The 27,748-nt window shown below is 43.0% G+C and overlaps 1 protein-coding gene across 1 annotated transcript; it reads left to right on the forward strand.

The window, feature by feature from the left end:
* The first annotated feature begins 448 nt into the window (after positions 1-448).
* On the forward strand, positions 449-27,591 carry LOC120914520 (olfactomedin-4-like). Its single transcript, XM_040325197.1, has 6 exons — positions 449-497; positions 6,433-6,575; positions 17,542-17,691; positions 20,025-20,237; positions 21,762-21,921; positions 26,673-27,591. The coding sequence occupies exons 1-6, from the start codon at positions 449-451 to the stop codon at positions 27,470-27,472; spliced, it is 1,515 nt and encodes a 504-aa protein (XP_040181131.1). The 3' UTR covers positions 27,473-27,591.
* The last annotated feature ends 157 nt before the right edge of the window (positions 27,592-27,748 follow it).

Genomic DNA, 27,748 nt, shown 5'->3' on the forward strand with positions numbered 1-27,748 from the left:
CTAAAAATAGCGCCTAAATACCGCCTGAAAAACTCATGCCCAGCCTTCTCAATGTGAAAGCCTGAGGGCTTTCACATTGAGGCGAGGCGATGCACTGGCAGGAGAGAAAAAAATCTTCTGCCAGCAGCATCTTTGGAGCAGTCCTTCACCGCTCCTTCCCATTTAAAACAATGGGAAACCGCGGTAATACCGCCCGCAATGCGCCTCTGCAGAGGCGCATTGCGGGCGGTATTAACCATTAATCGGCCACTAGTGGGGGTTAATACCACACTGCTAGCGGCCGAATCCCGCGGCAATTCCGACGGTATAGCGCTGCTATTTTTAGTGCCGCTATACTGCCAGCACGCCTCCCGCCCCAGTGTGAAAGGGGCCTTACCTGCCAGCAGGTTGGCAAGGCAGGTATTCACATGGCTCTATTACAATCTAAGTAATTGATGAGCCTTTTAAGATGGTGGGAATGGATATCATTGGGCCACTAGCCATCCCAAGCAGCTCAGGTAAACAATACATCTTGACAATAGTGTAGTTGTCAATGATACCCAGAGACTATGGTATTATCCTCCCTCAAGCAGACAAGGTTGCTAACACATTTATGGGAATATTTATGAGAGTGGAGATCCCTGCAAAGCAGAAAAGGGTAAAGTAAATAAGTGGAACTTTATACATGTCTCCAGGAGAGAAAAAGCGAATATGAAATACAAGTAAAAATCAAGCTAGTATTATTAAAAAGGGTCAAATATAAAATGTTCACTAGGCATGTACAGTATTTAAATTAAAAAACAAAATAAGAGGCATAACATATAACGGTAGAGATAATGTAAATGGTCTACGCATTTTACAGGGTTACCCACTTCAACAGGACCATCTATGCCATTTTTGCAGTGAAGTTCACCATTGTCATAAACTTGTACTGAAAGAAAACATATGGAATACACAATGACAATGTCCAAAAAAAAAAAGAAGAAACACATAATACATGCATATGTTCATCAATAATATCAAATATTCCTGACCAAGACAGCAGGAGAATTTTTTTTTTACTCTTACCCCTGTCCAAATGCACAAATTTGTGAACCCGGATAAATGCTGGCGGGGTTGTTTGCATAAATGTTTTTATTACATTTTTATTCTATTAAATTGTTATTATGGTAACACACTAGGCTGGTGCGCCTTTTTCTCTTCTTCTTGTCATTGCCAGATATACTATGGGATTTCCCCATTTTGGAAAAAAGTATTTACCTTCATATCTGAGTTAAAGCGGGGGTTCCGCGGGTTTACGTTTTTTTTAAAGGCTTCTGCCGCTCTTACCTTGTGAAGGTAATCGCTCATCTGTCCCAGTCTTGTAGCCCGCTGCATTGAAAATCGCGAGGAAAGAATGTTTTGTAAAATTCTAAGATGGACGTTACCATCTTTACTGTGGGCACTGTGAAGCCCAGCTCCTTGTTCTTCCGGGATGTGGCGAATGCTGACGTCCCAGCATTCACCGCTCTATCCCGCGCATGTGCAGTGTTTACGGCGAGCGTTGCCGTCAACACTGCACTGTTGCCATCACAACGGCCGGCGTATGTCACGCCCTGTTGTGAACACATATACCTTCTCTATCAGCTCTCGCTCAGATTGTGAAATGAGCTGCTGCCTGACTAGTCACGTGACCCGCGAGATATTGCGGGATTTCAACACAGCGCGTCTCCTGGGATTCTCAGGACTCACTCCCAGGAGACATAGCGCTGATCGGGGAATTTTGGAAACCACTCCCACTCCCAAGGGGAATAGTGAGTGACAGCTCACAAAAGGCCCTAGTACTAAGGTAAGGAGACCGATTAAAAAAACAGATACATAGCGAACAATGGCTGCTGGATTTAGACAGCCAAACTTGTAATTTAGGGTGAACTTCCGCTTTAACAGGTATAATAACTAAACCTTCTTTCCTGACAGCTCCATGTCAGCACAGATGGGTATAGGCTCCCCCCCCCATGCCTCCAGTCAGGGCCGATCAGCCCTATAGGCTTATTATGCAAGCCGCTTAGGGCCCCGCAAAGCTGTGGAGGCCCCCCCCCCAAATTACTAGAGGCCCCGCCTGGTGAGAAGTAATTTTCAGCCCCTCACCCCGCTTCTCAACCAGCAAAGTAGTAGGGGAGCCCTACTTCAAGAGCAATGGGCTCAGGACCAATGTTTTTTTTCAAGGGTCCAAGATGATGTGAAACATCCTGGAGTTGAGAGCAGCTTTTCAGGCTCTTAACCATCAGTCACCTCATCCGGGGTAAACCTGTCCTGGTAAAGTTGGACAGCGCAACGACTGTGGCCTACATCTGGAAACAAGGCTCAGTCTCTCACTTCTGAAGGAGGTTTCTCTAATTCTAGAATCCACCCAAATCAATCTTCTGCAGCTATCTGCAACCTATGTGCCTGGTTGGAAGAATCTTTAGGCAAACCACTTGTCCAGGACAAGTCTGGACGACAATGAATGGTCCAGACTACTGCAAGTCTTTCGAGAACTAACAGAGCTTGGTATTTTACTTCCAGAGGTAGACTGCTTACATTCCCAGTCAACACTAAGTTGCTGAAGTTCCTATTTAGGGCCCAGATTCCACAAGCCATCGGGGTGGAGGTGCTGACCGCAGAGTAGATCTCCAAGACAGATTATGCCTTTCTGCTGCTCCCTCTGATTCTCAGCTTCCCGCTGAGGCTGTGGCTGGGGGAGGGTGACAGTTCTGATAATCAACCCAGATTGGCCGAAGGGGCCTTGGTACCCTCTGCTCAACCTTATGATTGTCAAGGAGTGGCTCCCTCTGCCTGTAAGATCAAATCTTTTCCAGTCCCATTCATCCAGCATCTGACAGGCTCAGGCTGATGGCCTGGGTCTGGAAAGGCAGAGGCTAATGGATTTTGAATGCTCTGTGAAGATTGTGAATACTCTTATGAAAACAAGAAACGACAGCCCTAAGCGTACCTATAGAAGAATATGGCATAAATTCCCAGTATTATTGCTGACCAAGATTTTACACTGGACTCAAGCGTGGCTTGATTTAGGTCTATGCGTAAGTATGCCATAGGCATGCATTTTGGCTATTTCTGCCTTCACTAGCATACAGGGGGCATCCAACGCTTAATTATACAGTTTTTCAAGATGCAATTTAGTCAAAATCTGTAATTGTTTCCAAAATGAGATCTCCCAATGCTATTGGACGTTATTGCATCAGATGCCTTTAATCACCCTGTGGTACCTCTCACTGAAAACTGCTTTACTGATGGCAATTACATCAGCCAGAAGAGAGTCAGCATTGGTTTCCTTGGGGTTTAAAGAATCCATACTCGCTTACTTCCCAGACAGGGTGGTACTCATGCCAATGCTCGAAATTTGTGCCTGAACTGACCTTCAGAGTCCATATCACACAAGAGGTTGTCCTCCTATGTTCCTTTTGGGGATTACTCCAAAAATGTGCCCATTGGATGTGGACCAAGCTTTAAAATGTTTAATCAAGGCGACTTCTGACATAAGGAAGTCAGAACATCTGTTTGTCATTTCAGGTGAAACACATAATGCTTTTACGGCTTCCAGCAAGATTATTGCCTCTTGGTTGGTAAAGCTCATCTCCTTGGCCTGCAAGTTGAAAGGGTTGGCTGAGCCAGGAGAATCACGGCACTCTTCACTAGAAGGGTCTGGACCTTGAGAGTGGCAGCAGGCTGAGTGTCTGAAACTATCTGCAAGGCAGCTACGTGGGCACTGAAATATTCATATTCATGGCTTAATGACAATTGAGTTTGGCAGGGGCATCCTGGCTTCTGTTATTTTTTTAGTCAGAATTGAGGAGTGTGTAGCATTATCCCTCCCCTGTTTTGGCTAGTTAGTTCCCAGCTGTGCTGACATGGAGCCGTCAGGAAAACGGAAAATTGAATTAAAATACTTACCGTAATTTTCCTGTCCTGACAAGCTCCATGGCAGCACAGATCCCACCCAGCTTGGCAGGACAAGTTACAGAACGCAGAGGCTATAGATGGGTTCAAATTTATATGAGTTAAGTCCTGGAGGCATGGGGGGCTGAGCCTATACCCAGCTGTGCTGCCATGGAGCTCATCAGGAAAGCAAAATTACGGTAAGTATTTGAGTTACATTTTCTGTTTTAGCGCTGGCGATCCTTCGCTTGGGGATCACCTCCTTCCCATCTAAGTTGAAGATCATAGTTCTACACATTCTTTTTGTTGGCAGGCTAATGATAATGTGAAAATTGAAACAATCTACTGTCCAAAACATATCTGATGTACAATTGCATCTCATCTTGATAAAGGAATATGAACACTACACAGCCCTACAATCTGACTCGCTTACAAAATTTAGGCCTTACTGGGAACCGTGAGTAATGTTACTTTAACAATGCTATCCTACTAGTTACCTTTGCTTCTCCTTTATAATACTCTATGTATACATCTAGTGGAATAATTTGTAACAATTATCTTGGAGCACCTCTGTGTCTTTACGTATATGTAAGGGCCCTTTCACACGGGCGGACGAACGGACCGTTTTTTACAAGTCCGTTTACGGACTTGTAATGCATCCCTATGGGATTGTAGACATTAGCGGATGATGCATCTGCTAACGTCCGTAAGGATCCGCCTCCGCAAAGATCCGCTTTTTCAGACGGAAGAAAACCCTATTTTTCTTCCGTCTGGCGGAACGGATCGGACGAATGCGGACACACGGTCCGTATTCATCCAATTCCCCATAGGGGAGAGCGGAGGAAAGACAGGGCGGTCTCTGCACAGTGTGCGGGGACCGCCCTGTCCGCCGACAGATCAGCGGGGATTTACGGATGATCCCCGTTGAGCAGACGGACACACACGGGGTGGATCAATACGGATCCGCTCCGTGTGAAAGAGCCCTAATGCCGTGTTACTAATCTATTATGCAATCTTTGCAACTGTAATAGTGACTTCCAATTTTTGCGAAATTTTGTAAAACCAATAAAAAAAGAATAACACTAAAACACCACACGTACCCCTTTCAAGGTATGAACCCACTATTCAAGGGACAAATTGAGAGCACTCTTCAGCCTGTGTGAAAACCCCAGAAATCGACACTCAGATAAAACTCAAGTAGACCCAAGATAAATAAGTTCAAAGAATGGTAAACAAATATGTGGACCTCTAATATATTTTCCCAAACTCAAAGGAGGAAAGAGGGGAAACAGAAAGGAGGAAGGGACCTAGTCTTACCCCCAAGTGTCAAATGAGTGGTGTCAACAAACCAGTATACTGTACATATATACAGTATATATATCGTAATGTTAGTGGATGAATTTAACCCCTTCCTGTCCAGCCCTGGCATCAATTTTTCTTTATGTGCTAGATCTAAGTATACATTTGGTACTCAAAGGGTGTATGGCCAATTTATGTTTATTTGCATCTGTCTCCTCGCCTCCCAGTTACTCGTGCTAAATGGTGATATGAATGTGTTCAAGTAGTTTTCAATGCTTGCCCATTTTTATGGGACCTTTTAGTAAGCATTGGGGGTTATTTACAAAAGGAAATTCCACTTTGCACTACAAGTGCACTGCAAGATCTAAAATGAGGCGGAGCTCTGCTGCTTTGATCTTCCAATCATGTGCAAGCTAAAATTATGTGTTTTATTTTCCTTGCATATCCCCCTCAGATCTACAATGACTGTACTTGAAAGTGCAGTGCACTTGAAGTGCAAAGGGGATTTGTCTTTCATAAATAACCCCCACTGTCTTATGTGGAAAGCTTTGGTCTGTACCAGGAGCCAATTATGCTGGGGGGAGAGAATTACAAAGCTGGGGATTTGATTATTTAAATTTTATTCTGGCCAAAGTATAGCTAGCATGGAAAAAGACTGTTTGGTTAAGCGCACAAGTCGACAAAATAATTTATATTTACATATATGACTTCTTTCTTTTTTGTGAAAAAACATACAGTGAAAAAAGAGACAGGTGAATAGGTAGGATGATGCACATATAATAGGTAAGTGACCTGAAAGCTGTACTAAAATATGTTACAGTATTCTACAACAACTTTATTGTGACAAATATAAAGATACTCTTCATCTTTGAGATTATAAGTGTATTTTGAGCACACACACAAGCAGCAGCCACCCCCGCAGCCACAACTTGAGGATATCTCATTACACAGTCCTGCAGGTGAGACAAATAAGGTGACCTCCAAGGCAGCGTCACTGTCACCAGAAAGGGACATATTCTCCTCACAATCTAACATGGACAGGGTTTTGGGGGATATGTTATTCAGCCAGGGGAGCCCAGATAATAGCCCTCCTTATGCATCCAATGTGCAGGCTGCTCCGCTGCCCACTGAATATTCTGGCCAGAGTTTCCACACTCCTTGACCAGGGCTTGGAAAAGGCAAGTAAACGCATAACCTCTGATCTGAAATGTGAGTTCCATGAATTGTAAACCTGCATAGGAACCCTGGAAAGCACGCTAGATGACACTATTACCAGGACCAACCAAAACACTGACTGTATAGAGAATATCCATAAGAGACTGGATGATGCCATGAACAAGATTGACGACCTGGAGAACCACTCTCGTTGCTACAACTTCAGGGTCTGCAGGATTCCCTAACCTTTTTGGACTCTGAGGCCATAGTTAAAGAATTGATTTCACACCTTATTCTGGATATGCCTTCCCACAGAATGAAACTAGATTGAGCCCATAGGGCTCTGACTACATCCCGGTCAGATGGACTACCACGAGACATCATAGTAAAACCTCATTACTCTGCGGTGAAGGAAAGAGTGATGGCTAGAACTAGAGATATTACGGATTTGCACCTGAGAGATTACTCTATCCAGATTTTTGCTGACATCTTGTTTGCTACTGTAAAAAAATGCAGAGCATTGAAACCACTGCTACAACCACTCATTGCTAACAATATCAAATATCACTGGGCCTTTGCGTTCCAACTGAACTTCACCTTTACTTGTATGCAAAAGGAAACATTGGTCATTTTGCTTTTTTACTATTATAACAGACCGATGGGCTATACACACCGTCGGTTTGGACTGATGAAACTGAACCTCGGTCCATTCTCATCGGTTTTGTCCGACCGTGTGTACGCGGCCTAAGAGATTTTTATTCACTGACGCTATTCGCCTGTGTGAATTTGGCCTTATGCCGTGTACACACGACCATTTTTCATGTCATGGAAAAAAACAAAGTTTTTCTCAACGTGATTCCTCTCAAGCCTGCCTTGCATACACACGATCGTGATAAAAAATGCTCGAGCAAAGCGCGGTGACGTACAACACGTACGACGGTACTATAAAGGGGAAGTTCCAATTGAATGGTGCCACCCTTTAGGCTGATTATGCAAATTTCCCTTCTCATAACTTGCTTCTGAGCATGTACGTTTTTTCCCCGTCGTTAAAGCCTACACACGACCATTTTTCACAATGTGAAAAACTACGAGAAAAAATTGAGAAAGTTATAAATTTTTAATGCCCATTTTTCTCGTCGAGAAAAATGCTCTGGACCCTACACATGATCGTTTTTTAATGACCAATTTAAAAAATGCCATTTTTCTCGTCATGAAAAACGGTCGTGTGTATGCGGCATTAGTCTGTGGTCTACAAGCACACCCAAATCCTTTTCCATCACTAATGCCGCGTACACACACGATCGGTCAAACCGATGAGAACGGTCTGATGGACCATTTTCATCGGACCAAACCGATCGTGTGTGGGCCCCATCGGTAATTTATCCATAGGTTAAAAAAAAGCAATCTTGATTTAAGTTTAACCGATAGATACCTAACCGATAGAAAAAAAATTATCGTTAGTAGGCACGACCATCAGTTAAAAATCCACATGCTTGGAAGCATTGAACGTCGTTGTGTTTTACGTCACTGCGTTCTGACACGATCGTTTTTTTAACCGATGGTGTGTAGGCACGACTGACCATCAGTCAGCTTCATCGGTTAACCGATGAAAACGGTCCATCAGACCGTTCTCAATGGATGGGCCGATCGTGTGTACGCGGCATTATTCTACCAGGGAAGCCTTCCTAATGTGTAACTTGCATGCATATTCTTGGCACAAAAGTGCAGTGTAGTTGCTCAACTCAATTTTATCAAGGTCTTCCTGTAATGATGCTACATCCTGTGCCAAAGTATTTTCCTGGCATCATTTCTTATCATCAGCAAACATTGAAGTTGAGCTCTTAATTCTAGCTTTAATATCATGAATCCTTTATCGCAAACACATTTCTGAACCATTTCTGTGTCCCTTACCATTTCCTTAAATAGCTTACATACTATCAATGTTAAACTCACAGCTCTGTTTCCTGGTATACATCTCAATTCTTTTTTTAAAAACTGGTAAAACTACCGTTCATAATAGAGTAAGCACATTCATCACGCTGTAACAGACAGAAAAGCGCCAAATCGTCTTTTACTAACACGGAATCAGCTAAAGCAGCCTCAAGGGTGGCGTCATCCGCATGGAACTTCCCCTTTATAGTGCAGTCGTACGTGTTGTACGTCACTGCGCTTCGCTAGAGCATTTTTAAAAAACGATGGTGTGTGGGCAACATCGTTTTAATGATGAAGTTGGAAAAACTTTGTTTTTTCTACATGCCGAAAAACATTGTTTTTTTTTTCATGCCAAAAAATTATCGTGTGTACGCGGCATTACACTTAAAATTCCATTCCAAATGATCTGTTTAAGGAATGTGCGTACTTGGCTGGTATTAATATGCTTGTATTTTGTCAGGCTGAGCTAACTAAGGATATTGTATGCCATGCGTATAGCACCTTTTCAAATGCTGGTGATAATGCCTGACATAACAAAGCATTCTTAGCAAAGTCTCAGCTGACCCAAATGCTGCATTTTACTGTATTCACATTTTGTTTTCCTTTTAAAACATTTACATACAGCTATTGCTATTATGCAGGTACTTGTGAACACGGACAAATCCTCAATATCAGAAAACCATTTGTAGTCCAATAAAACTGTTTGGGAGCCAGCTATGTGTATGGGGGATGGGGGCGTGACTCTCTACCGGGAGCTAATCAGGGTGTCAAGCGGGTGGCTCCTCTAAGAATCGATGCAAGAATGATGGAAACTCTGTGCTTCTACCCTTCATATAATGATCTGACAATCTATAGTGTGGTGTCCCAGTACAGGTATTTGCTGTAGGCCCTGTCAGATTGAGACCCTCGACTTGTGGGGCCTCCCCTGCAGGGACTCAGCTAGTGAGAGACAAGTAAATAATGCGCATAGGTACACATAAACCTTGGGTGTCAGATACAGCATAAACACAGCATGGTAATAAAAGTCAGAATGTGACAGTTTTGGATAAACTTATCAAGAAGTCTGTGTTAAAAATTGAGATGGGTAAAATACTTCCAGGGCTGCCATCAGAGGGGAACAGAGACCATGTTCCAATTTCTAGAAAAAAGGCAAGGAGAGAGGCGCCTCTGGGTGTAGTAGCTTAAAAACAATTTAATGGTTAAAAAACAAATACATGTGGTTGTTGCACTCACATTTGAGCAGTATGGAACAGGCACGTAAAGGTTTCTTTTAGGCTGGGTGAGCTGTCATCCGAGGAGGTAAGTTCCTTTTCCAGTCAGAGGGAGCGCTGTGCGGGGAGGTCACTATTTCATCCGAAGGATGGCATCCATGGGGATGTAGATGGTTCTCAACCCGAGGTCTGGAGCGCACGTGGAAGGCTGGCGAGGGCGGATGACGTCACTGGTATGCGACGCGTTTCAGAGTCTCAAAAACAGCTGATGGATTTTGCTGCTTACACTCCTTTCTCAAGCATAGCGGAGGAGGGGCACGGAACTAGTCCCCTCCACACCAATAAATACTAGTTCCGTGCCCCTCCTCCGCTATGCTTGAGAAAGGAGTGTAAGCAGCAAAATCCATCAGCTGTTTTTGAGACTCTGAAACGCGTCGCATACCAGTGACGTCATCCGCCCTCGCCAGCCTTCCACGTGCGCTCCAGACCTCGGGTTGAGAACCATCTACATCCCCATGGATGCCATCCTTCGGATGAAATAGTGACCTCCCCGCACAGCGCTCCCTCTGACTGGAAAAGGAACTTACCTCCTCGGATGACAGCTCACCCAGCCTAAAAGAAACCTTTACGTGCCTGTTCCATACTGCTCAAATGTGAGTGCAACAACCACATGTATTTGTTTTTTAACCATTAAATTGTTTTTAAGCTACTACACCCAGAGGCGCCTCTCTCCGGGACTCAGCTAGTCATGATGTGATTTATACTGTTATGGTTGATAATACACTTATTAGGTGTGTATAGCTTTAAGAGGTTTAGTCAGTCATCTTATGTTTAGTCAGAGTGTATGAGAGTCAGGAGGACTAAGTGCTAGACAAGACCTTATTGTGTTGTATTATACTTTAACTTGTAACAAACTTTAAATGTAAGTTCCAAGGGGAATACAGATAGTCTCTATGATCCACAGCTCTCAACCAATGGGCTTCAGTCTCATCATGCCCTTATAAGGGGATGTAGTTCCTGTCTTAGCAGAGCAGAGTACAGTCAGAGGAGAAGCAGTGCAGGCCAGAGGCCTCCAGTTCAGGAGAAAGTACAGCAAAGCGTGGAGTATCCCTAAATACTACAGAATCAGTACTTCAGCGCAATTATCGGATCAATCCGTTATTCCGGCGAAAAGCCTCAAGTCTACCGACACCTCAGTAAGTGCATCTATTCTTCAGCCTAGTCAAGCATAGGCCCAGTATTACTAATCCGGCCTCAGCAGCCGAGGATATATGATAAGCCAAGCCCAAGCATTACCAGCTGTGTGGTCCTCTAGAGACTGTCTGTGGAACCTTTGCGACACTCTGTGTGAACGCTGTGAAGATTTTGACACCTGTCTTCATGCCAGTAAAGCCTTCGTTATATTGACCCCTGTTGTGGACTGTGTTATTACCATCCTAGCCAGCGGGGATATGGAGGCCCCCGGAGCTGTAGTTTCCCGGGGTATACCAAGACTACAGTGGCGTCACGTGACAGAGAGGGTTAATACCATCCGACCCTCACTAAGGGTTAATACCACCAGAACCAAGTAGCTAACCATCAAGCGCATGTGCGTGGCCGTGGGGCTCACCCTCCCCGGTCACCACAATAGTGGTCCACCAGAGAGAATCCTTAATGGAAGGTTTCCAGTAGCAGTTATGATTATTCTAATTGTGGTCAAGGTAGTGGGATGATTATGTACAACAACATGTTGTACTATAACTGCTACATCTCCCTGAACATCTGCAAATATGACTGGAGAAACAATGTGTACACCCGAGCGGCTCTCCCAGGTGCCACATACGCAAACCGTTTCTCTTAGGCTGCATTCACACCTGAGCGTCGGTCGTTCGGTCGTTTTTTTGGGCGTTTTTTTCCGGCATCTTGTCGCGCGTATTCATGCTTATTTGCGCGTTTGCATACAGCGTCGTCCGACGTTTTTGTACTTCGACGTTTTTTATTTTAGCCAATAGGAAAAATGATCATCTTTTCATCACTTGTTGCTATGTTGGTAGATTTGTTTAATCTTCTGCCTGGGTGAAATGTTCTATTGATTAAAGCAACAAAACGCCCGTAGCAAACGCTCGTTGTCGCGCAAGTCGCTTGAATCGAGCGTTTCCATTACTTTCTATGGGAAATGGAAACGCTCAAATACGCCCAAACCGCCCGATACGCGCGACAAAAAATGGTCCGGAACTAGTTTGAGCTTCAGGCGTTCAGCATTTCGGCATTCGGCGTGCAGATGTGAACCATCTCCATAGGGTATAATGTTATTTTTCCCCTCCAGCGTATTGTAGCGTCGCGCTTCAGGCGACAAAACGCCTAGGTGTGAATGCAGCCTTACTCGCACACTGCTTGGCAGGATATGGACTTATCAGCTGATGAAGAGGGTCATTTATTCAACTGAGCAAAGGGCTGGAAATATTAAGTTACAGCAATAAAAGTAATACAAAAATAATAGTTTTAAGCAACAGTGTAAAGATAAAAAATGTAAATACTTGAATAATTAAAAAAAAATGAAGTGCCCCTGTCCCCCTGTTCTACCACCAGGCCTCCTCTGTAAATCTACGTGGTAATCTGTAAAGGGTTTTAAAGTGTTGCCCATGGACAGTAAAATGTATGTAGTTTGTCGCCACTGCATGGGCTTGTGCCTTTTTAAAGCATGACATGTTTGGTATCTATTTACTCTGAGTAACATCAACTTTTATATTTTTTTCATAATAAAGGGTTATATACTGTGTTTATATGCATTAACATTCAAAAAGGTGTATTTTTCGTCAAAAATTGGTTTTGAAAAACTGCTATGCAAATCTTGTGTGAAATAAAAAATTGCAAAACCCACCAATTTATTCTCTAGGGCCTCTGCTTAAAAAAAAAATATATAAGTTCTAAGTAATTTTCTAGCAAAAATAAAAATAATTGATTGTTACATGTAAACAAAAAGTTCTAGTAAAAGCCAACCAGCTCACAAAGAAAAAGGCTCCACCAAATCTATTAAAGAAAACCTTAGAAAGAAAGAGGCTTTGACAGTAGTTCAGAGAATGGACAAAGATCTTGATTCCCAGTATAAATAGTAAAAGTTATAGCAGAGAACCTCTTCTCCCTTAAAACCCCTTACCGCTCGGTCAATAGTCAATTGACGTCCGGGAAGTGGTTGTGAAATCCTGGCTGGACGTCTATTGACGTCCTGTAGGATTTCATGCCGGGGCGCATCGCGGCAATCGGTGATGCAGGGTGTCAGTCTGACACCCTGCATCTACGATCTCGGTAAAGAGCCTCCGGCGGAGGCTCTTTACCACGTGATCAGCCGTGTCCAACCACGGCTGATCACGATGTAAACAGGAAGAGCCGTTGATCGGCTCTTCCTCACTCGCGTCTGACAGACACGAGTAGAGGAGAGCCGATCGGCGGCTCTCCTGACGGGGGGGGTTCGCGCTGATTGTTTATCAGCGCAGCCCCCCCTCGGATGCCAACACTGGACCACCAGGGAGTGCCCCCCAGTGCTAAAAACCCCCCCAGTGCAAAAAAAACATCAATAAAAAAACACAATCGATGCCAATCAGTGCCCACAAATGGGCACTGACTGGCAACATGGGCACTGGCTAAAATGATGCCCAGCAATGCCATCAGTGCCACCCCTCAGTGTCCATCAGTGCCATCCAGTGTCCATCAGTGCCACCTCTTAGTGCCCATCTATGCCCAGTGCCCACCTATCAGTGCCCATCTGTTCCACCCATAAGTACCCATCAGTGCCACCCATAAGTGCCACCCATGAGTGCCCATCAGTGCCGCCAAAGAGTGCCCAGTGCCGCCTATGAGTGCCCATCAGTGCCGCCTATAAATGCCCATCAGTGCAGCATACCAGCGCCGCCTATCAGTGCCCATCAGTGCCGCCTATCGGTGCCCATCAGTGCCGCCATATCAGTGCCCATAATTGAAGAAGAAAACTTACTTATTTACAAAAAAAATTTACAGAAAAAAATAAAAACTTATTTTAGATGTTGCGCAAGAAATAAAAATCGCAGAGGTGATCAAATACCACCAAAAGAAATCTCTATTTGTGGGAACAAAATAATAAAAATGTCATTTAGGTACAGTGTAGCATGACAGCGCAATTGTCATTCAAATTGCGACAGTGCTGAAAGCTGAAAATTGGCTTGGGCAGGAAAGTACGTAAGTGCCTGGTATGGAAGTGGTTAAAAAAATCATAAATCTTGGATATTCTTGCAAAGAAGGAAATAAAACTAGGCCTAACTAATGTAATTGATCAAATAAACCAATTGACCAATTAAAGCCGTTCCAGTTCCAGCACAGTTTAAAAATATGTTGTACCTGGGGATTGTTGAGTTCTCCAGTAGTTGGTCAAGCTCTATAGTCATAGGGCTAGATTCACATACATTTAGGCAGGCGAAGCGTATCTCCTATACGCTACGCCGCCGTAACTTTGAGAGGCGAGTATGGTATTCTCAAAGATTTTGCGCCCAAAGTTACGGCGGCGTAGCGCATTAGGGCCGGCGTAAGCCCGCCTAATTCAAATGTTGAAGCTGTGGGCGTGTTTTATGTATATTAAGTGTGACCCCACGTAAATGATGTTTTGATCGAACGTCGCATGTGCCGTCCGTGGACGTATCCCAGTGCGCATGCTCCAAATGACGTCGGCAAATCGTCAATGCTTTAGACGAGAACGTAAATTTCGGCCAGCCCCATTCACGGACGAGTTACGCAAACGACGTAAAACTTGAAAAATTTGACGCGGTTCCGACGTCAATACTTAACATTGGCTGCGCCATCTTTTTGGTGGTTTATCTTTACGCCTGAAAACCCCTTACGTAAACGGCGTATCTTTACTGCGACGGCCGGGCGTACGTTCGTGAATAGGCGTATCTAGCTGATTTACATATTCTAGGTGTAAATCAGCGTACACGCCCCTAGCGGCCAGCGTAAATATGCAGTTAAGATACAATGGCGTATGAGACTTACGCCGGTCGTATCTTAGCAATATTTAAGCGTATCTCAGTTTGAGAATACGCTTAAATATACGACGGCGGGGATTCGGACTCACGACGGCGTATCTACTGATACGCCCGTCATAAGTCTACCTGAATCTGGCCCTTAATCTCCAGGAAAATGAAACTTAGCAGTTATGTAATGTTTTTTGAAAGTTAAATGAAGGCTCCAAGCTTAATATTTCAAAGCCCTGAATAGAGGAATTAAATAGATTAAAAGATTAAGTCTAGTTTAGTATATCACCTCTCTCAATGTAACAAAAGGATTACTGCCAAATTCCACTCTCAAAACAAGCTTAAAAAGTCATCTGCCACGCTGGAGAGGTTGTGGTACTATGCCAAAATGTGATTTGGATTGCAAAGGGCCACAAACCACCTTTCACAGATATGTACAGTGCCTCACCAAACTGTAGTCTGCGGTATTTATTCAGAAAGCTTTGCTGATCTGTCATAGTATTGGCAAAGAACCAAGAATACCATTCTTACGCAATGTGTTTAGGGGTGTAGATGTACCTCACTATATATAGTGTACTAGTTGAGGTCTCAAACACAAAGGACAAGAACAGCACCATGTTCTCACTAATTATATTATCTTTGAGCATTTACCAAAGTCAGGCTGCCAGTCTGGTAAGTTATTTTGGGTATCCCCATTCAGAGTGGGCACAAAGTAAGGCTAGATAGAGCTTTTGATTCTGGATACAACCATTTTAGGCTACAAGATTTTTGTCTGCAAAATTTACATTATCTTAATCATTTTATCTTATTTTCCAGTGAGATGTTGAGCCGGCCATAGATGGCTCAAATGTCCCTGCTGAACTGGCTGAGATTCAATCCATCTATGGGCAGGCTGGTTGTACTCAGTGTAAATAGTGGCAGCAAATTTCGATTTTGTTTTAGTCTAATGCTGCGTACACACGATCGGAATTTTCCGACAAGAAAAGTTCGATGTGAGCTTTTGGTCGGAAATTCCGTCAGTGTGTAGACCCCATCAGACTTTTTCTGTCTGAGAAAAGAAAAGTTCTTGTCGGAAATTCCAATCGTCTGTATGCAATTCCAACTCTCAAAAATCCTACGCATGCTTGGGATCAATTTGACGCATGTTCGGAATCATCTAACTTAATTTTTCTCGGCTCGTTGTAGTGTTGTACGTCACCGCGTTCTTGGCGATCGGAATTTCCGACAACATTTGTGTGACCGTGTGTTTGCAAAACAAATTTGAGCCAAAATGACGTCGGAAAAAAATCCACGTTTCTTTTGTCTGAATTTCCAATACGGCGCCTGCGCACAGACTAGGAGCTGACTGCGCAGGCGCCGTATATAGCCGAGTCCCAGATCGGCTATTTTCGGAAAAGCGTGACGCGCCTTTTCCGCACGTCAATCATCTACGCCTCTTCATAGGAACGCCTATTCCCCGCGGGAGGAAGAAAAGAAAATGAACTATATAACGGTATATACAGCGATAAAAAAAAAAATACCAGCATACTGTAGCTGACGCAAGTATGCTGCATGTAATGGTACATAGATGTTTTAGGGTGAACCTCCGCTTTAAGTTAGTCGACTAAAATGTAATTAGCACTGGTTGCATTGAATTCGATCCATCAATTGACTTCAGTACAACCAGCCTGTTATTATTGTGTTCTGTCGACAGGGAAGACTCCCCACCGGCAGAAAACAATGGCACTGGACGAGGGATTCCCATTGACTGTGTTGATGGGGAAATTGAGCATTTGTGGTGGAAGGAAAGAAAATTATATAATCTATGGGCTGCTTTAACATCAAGTCAATGGCTCTTACTGGACAAAGTCATGGTTCCAGTATATACTAGGTACAGTATATCCTGGCAACTTTGAATTTGGGCAGGAAGCATGATTCTAGTTTCATTAACATCTGTTGGAAGTGTAGAGGATGCCACTGATGACTTTCCCTTTGTGAAAATATTAGTTTTCTAGGTGTCATGCTAATTCTCCAATAGATTAAAATCAATGACCTGGAACAAGTATGCAGATCAGAAGCTCTGAGAATCCTTTAAGTGACTTTTTTCTGAAAATAATCCTGCAGTGATCAACTATCAGTAAAAATGTTACAAAATGTTGGTGATCCCTAATTTATGCAATAGTTAAAATCTCTATTCACCACTCCCATATTGACCCCCACAGCATATGTAATATAATCAAGAATGTTACTTGCTTAATTTAATTGATATTTTATTTTAAGGTTGAGCATAAAAAAAAAAAATTATAAACAGAACCCATATCAACATCAATGTATAACATGTATAATTTACATTGTAATAGGGTTAAAAAATTGAGGCAATATTGGGAAGGCAGAGCCAGGCTGCCATTGGTGACTATTACTGACAATGCCAGTTTCCTGCCTTTCTCTGGTTACAAAGGTTTATGAGTCAATGTCAATGACCACAAGCAAGGTTGCAGGAAGTCAGGAGAAAGTCAATACTTCTAATCTGCATAATTGTTCCGGGTCAGTAACTTGAAGTAAAAAAAGAAAAAAAAACCTTGAATAAGATTTGAGATATGCCGCATATACACGATCGGAAAAAACGTCAAGAAAAGTTTGAGCTTTTGGTCGGACATTCCGACCATGTGTAGGCCCCATCGGACATTTTCTGTCGGAATTTCTGACAGCAAAAATTGAAGAGCTTGTTCTCAAATTTTCCGACGGCAAAAGTTCTTGTCGGAAATTCTGATCGTCTGTATGCAATTCCGACGTGCAAAAATCCTACGCATGCTCAGAATCATTGAACTTCATTTTTTTCGGCTCGTCGTAGTGTTGTACGCCACCGCGTTCGTGACGGTCAAAATTTACAAGTACATTTCTGTGACCGTGTGTATGTAAGACAAGTTTGAGCCAATATTCCGAAAAAAATCCACGTTTTCCTTGTCGGAATTTCCGAACGTGTGTACGCGGCAATAGACCAGTGGATGAAAAATGTGGATAATGCAAAGTTTTTGGTCAGTGTCTTTTTTTTTTATCTTATTCCAGAACCTAAAAGTTTTGTCCTTTAACAGATTAATGGCTCCACTGGAACTCTGGATGCAAATGGGGTCTGTCATTGCTCTGTCATGCACCCAGATTCCACCTTCCCAGTGGATCGAATGGAGAGCTTGGAAATAGCAAACCGTAACCTGACCATAATTGTCAATGAAGAAATCACTAAGGTAGACAATGCATGTCAAATATTCCTATTCTTGCAAATTTTATGCTGACAACTGAAAATGTTCTGCCACTTTGATGGCTTAATAAAAATGTTATATAATTTTTAATCAATTAAAAGAAGAATGTGAACAGCAGTTGCAAACAAAAATATACAAATTCAGTGTTAAAACACTGCGGCGCTCACATATCCTTGAAACTGCTTTGAGATCCTGTGCATCTTTCCCTCCAGCCAGGAGTGCTGACAACCTCTGGCAACTTCTGAATCCTTTCACTTCCCCATACTGTTTACATACCACAGTAATAAAGCCACACACCACTGATCCTAAGAAAAATATATTCTGTCAGCAATAACAGAGACACTTTACCAGGGCTGGGACAAGGGATGGGCAGGAGTGGCGGCTGCACTGGGCACTGTGGTTTCATGTGAGGTGGGGGTGTTGTAAAGAGATTGAGGGGGAGGGGATTTGTGTTGGAAGGGGGAATTGGGGACTGCAGGGGGTAAGAATTGTTCTAGGAGGAGAATTTTTTGAGGAGGAGGGTTGCTAGTAGTGGTAATTTAGGGGGATTTGCTTTGGGTGTGGCATGGGGGAATAGTATTTGTGCTAGGAAGAGGGGGTTGTGCTAGAAGAGGTGATATGGTAGATGGAGGAGGGAAGTTGTGCTAGGAGGGGACATTTTCTGTATAGAGGGGGATTTGTGCTAGTAGGGATGATTGGGGGGGTGGTATCTGTGCTAGGAGGGGACAATTTTTTAGGGGTATTCTTACTAGAAGGGGGAATGTGGGGGAATTTGTGCCAGGAGGGGGATAAAGGATGTGTACTCGAAGGGGAGATATGAGGGGTAGAGGATTTTTGCTAGGAGGGCTGATTTTTTTTGGAGGGATCATTTGTGTTTGGGGGATTTGGGGAATGGGGCGGCAAAGATTTGTGCTGGGAGGGGGGATTTCAGCAAGGGGGTGAATTTGTACCAGGAGGAGGGGGGGTTTGCTGACATGTAATGCTCATACATCTTTGAGGGGAGCGCAGTTTGGAATGTTCGCCCTGGGCTCTAGATCACCTTGTCCCAGCACTGTGCTTCTCCCACATCCTCCCTTCAATGCTTTTTGTCCACTACTAGTCCCACGCCGGGTCTCTCGGCTCCTCCCTGCAGTAGATAACCCCCTCTGGGGAGCTCTCTCCCGAGGGGGTTACCTTGCGGGTGAGTTCCCGTGTCATACTACACTCTGCGTCATTGAATTTCATTGACTGCAGCAGGAGCCAATGGCTGCGCTGCTATCAATTTATCCAATGAAAATCTGAGAAGCAGTGGAGAGAGCTATGCGGGATCGCGCCCACTGAAATTCGGGGCACAGATAAGTAAAACGAGGGCTCGGGGGGCCGGACATTGCAAGGTGTTATCTCACCTAGATGCATAGGATGCATTAAGGTGAAAAAACTTGAATGTTTACAACCACTTCAATTGTAGAGCCCAATTGCCGCGTACACACGCTCGGAATTTCTGACAACAAATGTTCGATGGGAGCTTTTGGTCTGAAATTCCGATCGTGTGTAGGCCCCATTGGACATTTTCTGTCGGAATTTCCGACAACAAAAATTTGAGAGCTTGTTCTCAAATTTTCCGACAACAAATTTCAATCGTGTGTGGACAATTCTGATGCACAAAATTCCATGCATGCTCTGAATCAAGTACGAGACGGAAGCACTCGGTATGGTAAAACTAGTGTTCGTAATGGAGATAGCACATTCATCACGCTGTAACGGACTGAAAAGCACGAGGCTGAAAAGCGCGAATCGTCTCTCACCAAACTTCTACTAACACAACTGGTAATGAACTTCCCTTTTTTAGTGCCGTCGTACGCCTTGTACATCATCGCGTTCTTGGCTTTCGGAAATTTCCGACAACATTTGTGTGACCGTGTGTATGCAAGACAAGTTTGAGCCAACATCCATCGGAAATGTATCCACGGTTTTGTTGTCGGAATGTCCGATCGTCTGTACGTGGCAATAGAGTGGGTGGAAGTGATCAGCAGCGCGTGGATTCATGACTTTTGTATGTTTAGCTTACAACACTAGGAATATCCAATATGTTTTAGTCAAAACAGCCCTATTTACATATTTTATGTTTTCTGTATGTTTGTGTAAATTAGCCCAGAATCATATCGGTAGGTTAATCAAATTTTGACCAGCCTTTATGTGGATGTCTGTATGAGTGTTTAGAACATTGTAACGTTCTTTATGGGCAGAAGCTGATAACAATTTAGATTTTCCTAAAACCACTGTGAAATAAGTCAAAGCCATACAAAAAAAAATGTAAATATATAAAATCTTTTTTAAAGATTCATAACTATGAAAGAACAGTGAATGCCCACATAAATCAGCTGAAGGATCTAACCAGACGCCTGGAGACCATGGAGAACAGTGGCCTCTCCTACTCTGAGCTGGACTTCGAGCTCATCAAGCTGGAGATCAAAGAGATGGAGAACCTCATACTGCAGCTAAAAACCTCATTAAATGGCTCAAATGCGATTGTGGCGACTCTCTACCAGGAGGTGAGAAAAATAAAGCTTACAATACTTACAAAAATGTAAGTTTGGTTAAATGATCTCTAACACAATTCCCTTCCTGAGGTGCGGGAGGTAATGATTCATATATCAGTGAGCTAAGCGTCAGTCCATGTTCTCTTGTCTTCTTTATACTTTGCATTTTCATAACACACAGCGCATATAAAAGATTTTAATAAAGTATTGGTTGGACATTTCTAAGTTTAAAGAAAATTTATGTTTAGCTGGGTATAAAATAAAAAATTTTCTTAATCAGTTTAATTTTTTTACTATTGTAGTCAAGCAAACATGAAATCTTACATATGATTTTTTTTTCTACTATTTCAGCCAAAAGGTATTGGTTTATACTTTTTTTTTCCAGAACTTAATTGCTTATGCTGAAATTTGAGTCCTGAGTAGGGATGAGCCGAACACCCCCTGTTTTGGTTCGCAGCAGAACATGCAAACAGGCAAAAAACGTGTTCGAACATGCGAACACCGTTAAACTCTATAGGACACGAACATGAAAAATCAAAAGTTCTAATCTTAAAGGCTTATACGCATGTTACTGCCATAAAAAGTGTATGGGGACCCCTGTACTGCCCCAGGGGACATGTATCAATGCAAAAAAAAGTTTAAATTATTTTTTTTCAGGAGCAGTGATTTTAAGAATGCTTAAAGTGAAACAATAAAAACAAAATATTCCTTTAAATATCATGCCTGGGGAGTAACCTTAGTCTGCCTGTAAAGTGGCGCATCTTTCTGATGTTTATTACAGTGCTGCAAAAGGAAAAAAAATATTTTAAAATTGCTCGCAGCTGTAATGTTGTATTGGCTCCTGGGAATATAGGTGAAAAAACATTGAAAATAATGGCCCTTCGGGTCTGGTATGGATATTAACTCCACGTCAACATTTTTTTTTTAAATTGCATGGAGGTCCCCCCTAAAATTTATATCAGGCCCTTTAGGTCTGGTATGGATTTTAAGGGGAACCCTGTGCCAAAATGTAAAAAAAAAATGTTGTGGGGTCCCCCCAAAAACCATACCAGACGCTTATTCAAGCATGCAACCTGGCAGGTCAGGATAGGGGGCGGGGCGAGCGACCCTCGCCCCTCCTGAACCATACCAGGCCACATACCCTCAACATGGGGAGGGTGCTTTGGGGTCCCCCCAAAGCACCTTGTTTTCATGTTAATGAGGACAAGGGCCTCATCCACACAACCCTTGCCCGATAGTTGTGGGGGTCTGCAGACAGGGGGGGTTATCAGAATCTGGAAGCCCCCTTTAACAAGAGGGCCCCCAGAAACCCTCGCATGTGAATGGGTATCTTGTACATTGTACCCCTACCCATTCACCAATAAAGTGTCAAAAAAGTTAAAACGACAGGAGACAGTTTTTGACAATTCTTTTATTTAAAAAAAAAAAGTGTCCTGCAATGTCCATCCATCTTCTCTTTTAAGCAATCACATAAAATAACCATTCAGTTAAACAGATCCATAGAACATCAAAGCTCCTTTTTTTTCCCTTTCATAGATCCACAACATTTCCATCATGGTCAGCCAGCTAGAGGTCTACGATAAGAACAATGTTCTAGCGATCAGACGGAAGATTTCAGACTTACAGAAACAGTTGGAAGAGTGTCGACAGAACAACCTTTCACCAAATCTGCCTTTCCATACTCCAGCACACTATGGTAGGTCACAAATGTGTCTACTGATTACAAGATTACAGTCATGTTGCTTTAATAAAAGAGCGTACATTTTGGAAAAAAAACACAATATTTTGTACTTTTTGCTATAATAAATATCACCATGTTTTATTTATTTTTTTATTAACAGTGAATATTTTCTCAGTTTAGGCCAATATGTATTCTTCTACATATTTTTGGTAATAAAAATCGCAATAAGTGTATATTGATTGGTTTGCGCAAAAGTTGTAGATAGATTTATGGCATTTTTATTATTATTATTTTTTCACTAGTAATGGCAGCATTTTTATTGGGACTGCGACGTTATGGCGGACACTTTTGACACGTTTTTGAGACCATTGACATTTATACAACGATTAGTGCTATAAAAATGCACTGATTTCTGTAAAAAATTTCCCTGGCAGGGAAGGGGTTAACACTAGGGGGCGATCAAGGGGTTAATTGTGTTCCCTAATTAGTGTTCTAACTGAAAGGAGGTGAGACTGACCTAGAGGAAATTACAGATCGTGGTTCCTAGCTATTAGGAACTCACTATCTGCATTTCCTCAGATCACAGAACATGGACGTGTTTATTTACACACACGTCCTTGTTCTGCCCCTCTCACAGACACCAGTCACGAGCATCGGCACTCCCGAAATGCAGTGCGTATCTGTTAACGCTGCTTAACCACTTAAGGTCCGCCTCCTGCACATATACGTCGGCAGAATGGCACGGCTGGGCACATGTACGTACAGGTATGTCCTCTTTAAATGCCCAGCCGTGGGTCACAGGTGCGTGCCCGCGTCGCGGTCTGAAGCTTTGTGACCGTGGCTGCGGGACCAGCGGACCCAATCGCCGCTGGAGTCCCGCGATCGGTCCCCGGAGCTGAAGAACGGGGAGAGCTGTGTGTAAACACAGCTTCCCCGTTCTTCACTGTGGCGCCGTCATCGATCGCGTGTTCCCTAATATAGAGAACCACAATCAATGACGTCACACCTACAGCCACACCCATCTACAGTTAGAAACACAGATGAGGTCACACTTAACCCCTTCAGCGCCACCTTGTGGTTAACTCCCAAACTGCAATTGTCATATACAGTATATATATATTTTTTTATTATTAAAGGGCCCAGAGGTCCCCAGGGCCCCGGATGGCAACCCCCCTTTTTTTTATATATATATATATATTTTTTATTTCTTTTTTTATAAGGGGCCCAGAGGTCCCCAGGGCAACCCCCTCAATTTGTGGCAGCCCCCCACTTCTCAATTTGAGGCGGCAGCAATCCTGATGGCGGCCTTGCTTGCAACAGAATATTGGCATGCATTAAAAAGGGGATTCAGCACAGAGATAAAAAGATAATTCTCTCTGAAGAAGAGACGCTTGAGAGGGGATATGATTTCAATGTACAAATACCGTACTGTTGACCCCACAATAGGGATAAAACTTCAGTGAAAGAGAACTTCAAAAGACACGCGGCCATTTACTAAAATTAGAAGAGAAGCGGTTTAACCACTTGAGGACCACCGCACGACGATATACGTTGACAAAATGGCACGGCTGGGCACAAGGGCGTACATGTACGTCCCCTTTAAGAGCCCAGCTGTGGGTCGCGCAGCGTGGTGTGCTCGTGGCCCGTTCCTCTTCTCAGTGACCATCCCCGCGGGAATAGCGGACCCGATTGCCTCCGGTGTCCAGCGATCAGTTTCACAGAGAGGAAGAACGGGTAGAGGTAAGTGTATTAGGGAACGACGATCAGTGACATCATACGCACAGCCACGCCCCCCACAGTAAGATCACTCCCTTAGGGCACACTTAACCCCTACAGCGCCCCCTCCTGGTTAACCCCTTCACTGCCAGTGTAATTTTTACAGTAACCAGTGCATTTTATAGCACTGTTCGCTGTAAAAATGATAATGGTCCCAAAATAGTGTCAAAAGTGTCCGATGTGTCCGCCATAATGCCGCCATTACTAGAAAATAAAAATGCCATAAAACTATCCCCTATTTTGTAAACGCTATACATTTTGCGCAAACCAATCAATAAACTCTTATTGCGATTTTTTTTACCAAAAATATGTAGAAGAACGCGTACCGGCCTAAACTGAGGAAAAAAAATGTTATATCTTTTTTGGGGATATTTATTATAGCAAAAAGGAAAAAATATTGATTTTTTTTCAAAATTGTCGCTCTATTTTTGTTTATAGCGCAAAAAATAAAAACCGCAGAGATGATCAAATACCACCAAAAGAAAGCTCTATTTGTGGGAAAAAAAGGACGGCAATTTTGTTTGGGAGCCACGTCGCACGACCACGCATATGTCAGTTAAAGCTATGCAATGCGGAAATCGCAGAAAGGGGCCAGGTCCTTTACCTGCATAATGTTCCGGGTCTTAAGTGGTTAACCTTAAACTGCATAGAGAGTTCTTTACTGTCAGAGTGATAAGGATGTGGAATTCTCTTCCACAAACAGTGGTTTCAGCGGGGAGCATCGATAACTTCAAACCATTAGATGGGCACCCTAACGTCAACAACATACAGGTGTATACAATATACTTTTAACATAAAAGCACAAACATAGGTTGGACTGGATGGACTTGTGTGTTTTTTCAACCTCACCAACTATGTAACTATTTCAGCAGGTAGCTTTTTTTTTTTTTCTTTTAGAGGGTCTGCAGCCATTGGTCATTCTGATTAACAGTGGATTAACAGGAAACTGTGAAAAAGCCTGTGTGTTGATTTACCACTGAGTTTTTTTGTGAATGATTAGGGCTACTATGTGCCCATTACTCATTCATGTAGGGGAGAGTTATTTTAAAAGTGGGCTTCTGATTCTGATAAGCACTCAACCATCAGGCCAAGGTTTTGGGGTAAAGGCCCTTGACCTCATCCTCAGCAACATGGTAACAAGGTGCCCCCTACATGTTCAGGGCATGTGGCCTGGTATAGTTCATGGAGGGAGGGCACATGCTCTCCCCTCCCCTTTTTTGGCCACCCCGGATGCATGCTCAGATAAGGGTGCAGTATGGGTTTTGGGGGGCACCTCACCTTTATTCTTGTATGTAATGTTCCCCCTTAAATCCATGCCAGACTTGAAAGAACTGGTAAGGAATTAGAGGGGACCCCATGCCAATTGTTTTGTTAATGGGGTCCTCTTTAACCGCTTCAGCCGCTTCAGCCCCGGAAGATTTGGCTGCCCAATGACCAGGCCATTTTTTGCGATACGGCACTGCATCACGTTAACTGACAATTGCGCGATGTGAGATGTTGTACCCAAACAAAATTGGCATCTTTTTTTCCCCCAAATAGAGCTTTCTTTTGGTGGTATTTGATTACCTCTGCAGTTTTTATTTTTTGCGCTATAAACAAAAAAAAAGAGCGACAATTTTGAAAAGAAAACACTATCTTTTAATTTTTACTATAGTAAATAATGCCCCACAAAAAAAGCATTTTTTTCCCTCAGTTTAGGTCGATGTGTATTCTTCTACATATTTTTGGTAAAAAAAAAAATCGCAATAAGTGTATATTGAGTTATTGTGTCTAAAAACTATGGGAAAGATTTATGGCATTTATATGGCGTTTTTTTTTTTTTGTACTAGTAATGGCAGATATCTGTATTTTTTTGCAGTATTACGACATTGCGGCAGACAGGTCGGAACTCTTTTGACATATTTTAGAAAGACACAATCTGTTCTCTCCTCAGACAGCATGGGGATTTGTGCGTTTACACACACACAAACCCCCGTGCTCCCGCTTGTGTATGCACTTTTAATGTGTGCCCTCTGGTGGCTCTGTGTCTGGGATGATGCTTCACTGGCGACTTCCCACCATAGTTCTTAATTCTGGCACAGTCCACCTGAGAGATATCTGACCATTACCGTATATACTCGAGTATAAGCCCACCCGAATATAAGCCGAGGCACCTAATTTTACCACAAAAAAATGGGAAAACGTATTGACTCGAGTATAAGCCTAGGGTGTCCATCTGCATGCCTCACTTTGCCCATGTGCATGCCTCACTGTGTCCATGTGCATGCCTCACTGTGCCTCACTGTGCCTCACTATGTCCATGTGCATGCCTCACTGTGCCTCACTGTGTCCATGACTAGACTTACGTTTAACATGGGAGTATATAGAAGGGGTGCTCGGGTTTGAAAAATCGTTGCTCCCCGGCCGTAGGTTTTGTACACTTGTAAAGAAGAACTGGGACTACATATATGCTACATTTGGGGTCCAGGGGACCTACGGCCGGTACCAGGTCCCCAAAGTTACCAGAGAAATTATCGTTTACATGGGAGTCTATGGAAGGGGTGCCCGAATTTAAAAAAACGTTGCTCCCCGGCCGTAGGTCCCCCAGACAACGAACTTTGCACACCTGTAGAGAAAGTTTGGGGTGCAGGGGACCTAAAACCGGCCGTACCGGGTCCCCAAAGTCCGGGAGATCAGGCGCAGAAAGTTGACTCGAGTATGAGCCGAGGGGGGCATTTTCAGCACCAAAAAATGTGCTGAGAAACTCGGCTTATACTTGAGTATATACGCTAAATTCCCTGAGCTATCTTGGTATTACATAGCAATTTTCAGTGAACTTTCAGGCTGCAAAGTGTAGTGGGTAGCCTTCACTTCTCTACCAATTGGTAAAACGTGATCAGATTTCTCATTTGCAATTTACATTTTTGGAACCACACAGAATTTTACTGCCAGGCTTTTATATTAAAGAATACCCCAGCAATATTTTACAATTTTCTTTTTATATTGCACAGGTACTTGTGACCATGGACGCATTGCAAATATTAGCAAACCATATATAGTACAGCGGAATTTGAATGGCGCAAGCTACAAATGGGGAGGTTGGGGAAAAGACTCATTATTAGGAGCTGATCAGAACACTGTTTGGGTTTCCACGCTAAGTACTGATGGACGTACAATGAGTTCTGTCTACACCTACCCTTCTTATGAAGACCTCCTGCTCTACACAAAGACTGTAACAAAATACCCTGGCAGCTATGGGCAAGGAGGGGGAATGATTATGTATAACAGCACAATATATTATAATTGCCAATATTCCAATAATCTCTGCAAATACGACTTGAAAACTAACAGAGTAGAACGAAAGGCGCTGAATGATGCCGCTTACAACAATCACTTCTCCTATGCATCCACACCTTGGCAGGAAATTGACCTTGCTGGTGACGAAGAAGGCCTTTGGGTCATTTATGCTTCTGAAGGAAAAGGTGGAAACATACTCATTAGCAAACTTAATGCTACCACAATGGAAGTAACGCAAACTTGGTCTACTTCCATCCCAAAACCAGGTGTCACCAATGCTTTCATGGTCTGTGGGGTCTTGTATGCTACAAGAATGTACAGAACAAAAATGGAGGAGATCTTCTACATGTATGACACTAAAACTGGTAAGGAGGAGAATATAAATATCCCCTTTGAGAAGACAACGGATACAATTAATAGCCTGGCCTACAACCCAAATGACCGCAAGCTGTATATGTACAGTGACAGCTTCCTGTTCACCTATGATACTACCTTCTTTCCAAAAAAGAGGTAAACTATTAAACTTTCTGAGCCAATCTTCCATAATATTGATTAATATGCCTATCTTAAAAATAGTCTCACAGAGAGATATAAAATTAAATAAATTGACCATTTACCTTAAAGTGGAGTTCCACCCATAAATATAACATTACATCAGTAGTTTTAAAAAAATGTCATTAGTCCTTTAAGAAATTTTTTTTTTTTTTTTAGATGCCTTCAAAGTGTTGTTGCTAGGCAGAATAGTTAATCTTCCCACTTCCTGCACCTAGGTGCTTAAGCTTCCTAACCT

Source organism: Rana temporaria, chromosome 9 (assembly GCF_905171775.1).
Source record: "Rana temporaria chromosome 9, aRanTem1.1, whole genome shotgun sequence".
Taxonomy (NCBI): Eukaryota; Metazoa; Chordata; class Amphibia; order Anura; family Ranidae; genus Rana; species Rana temporaria.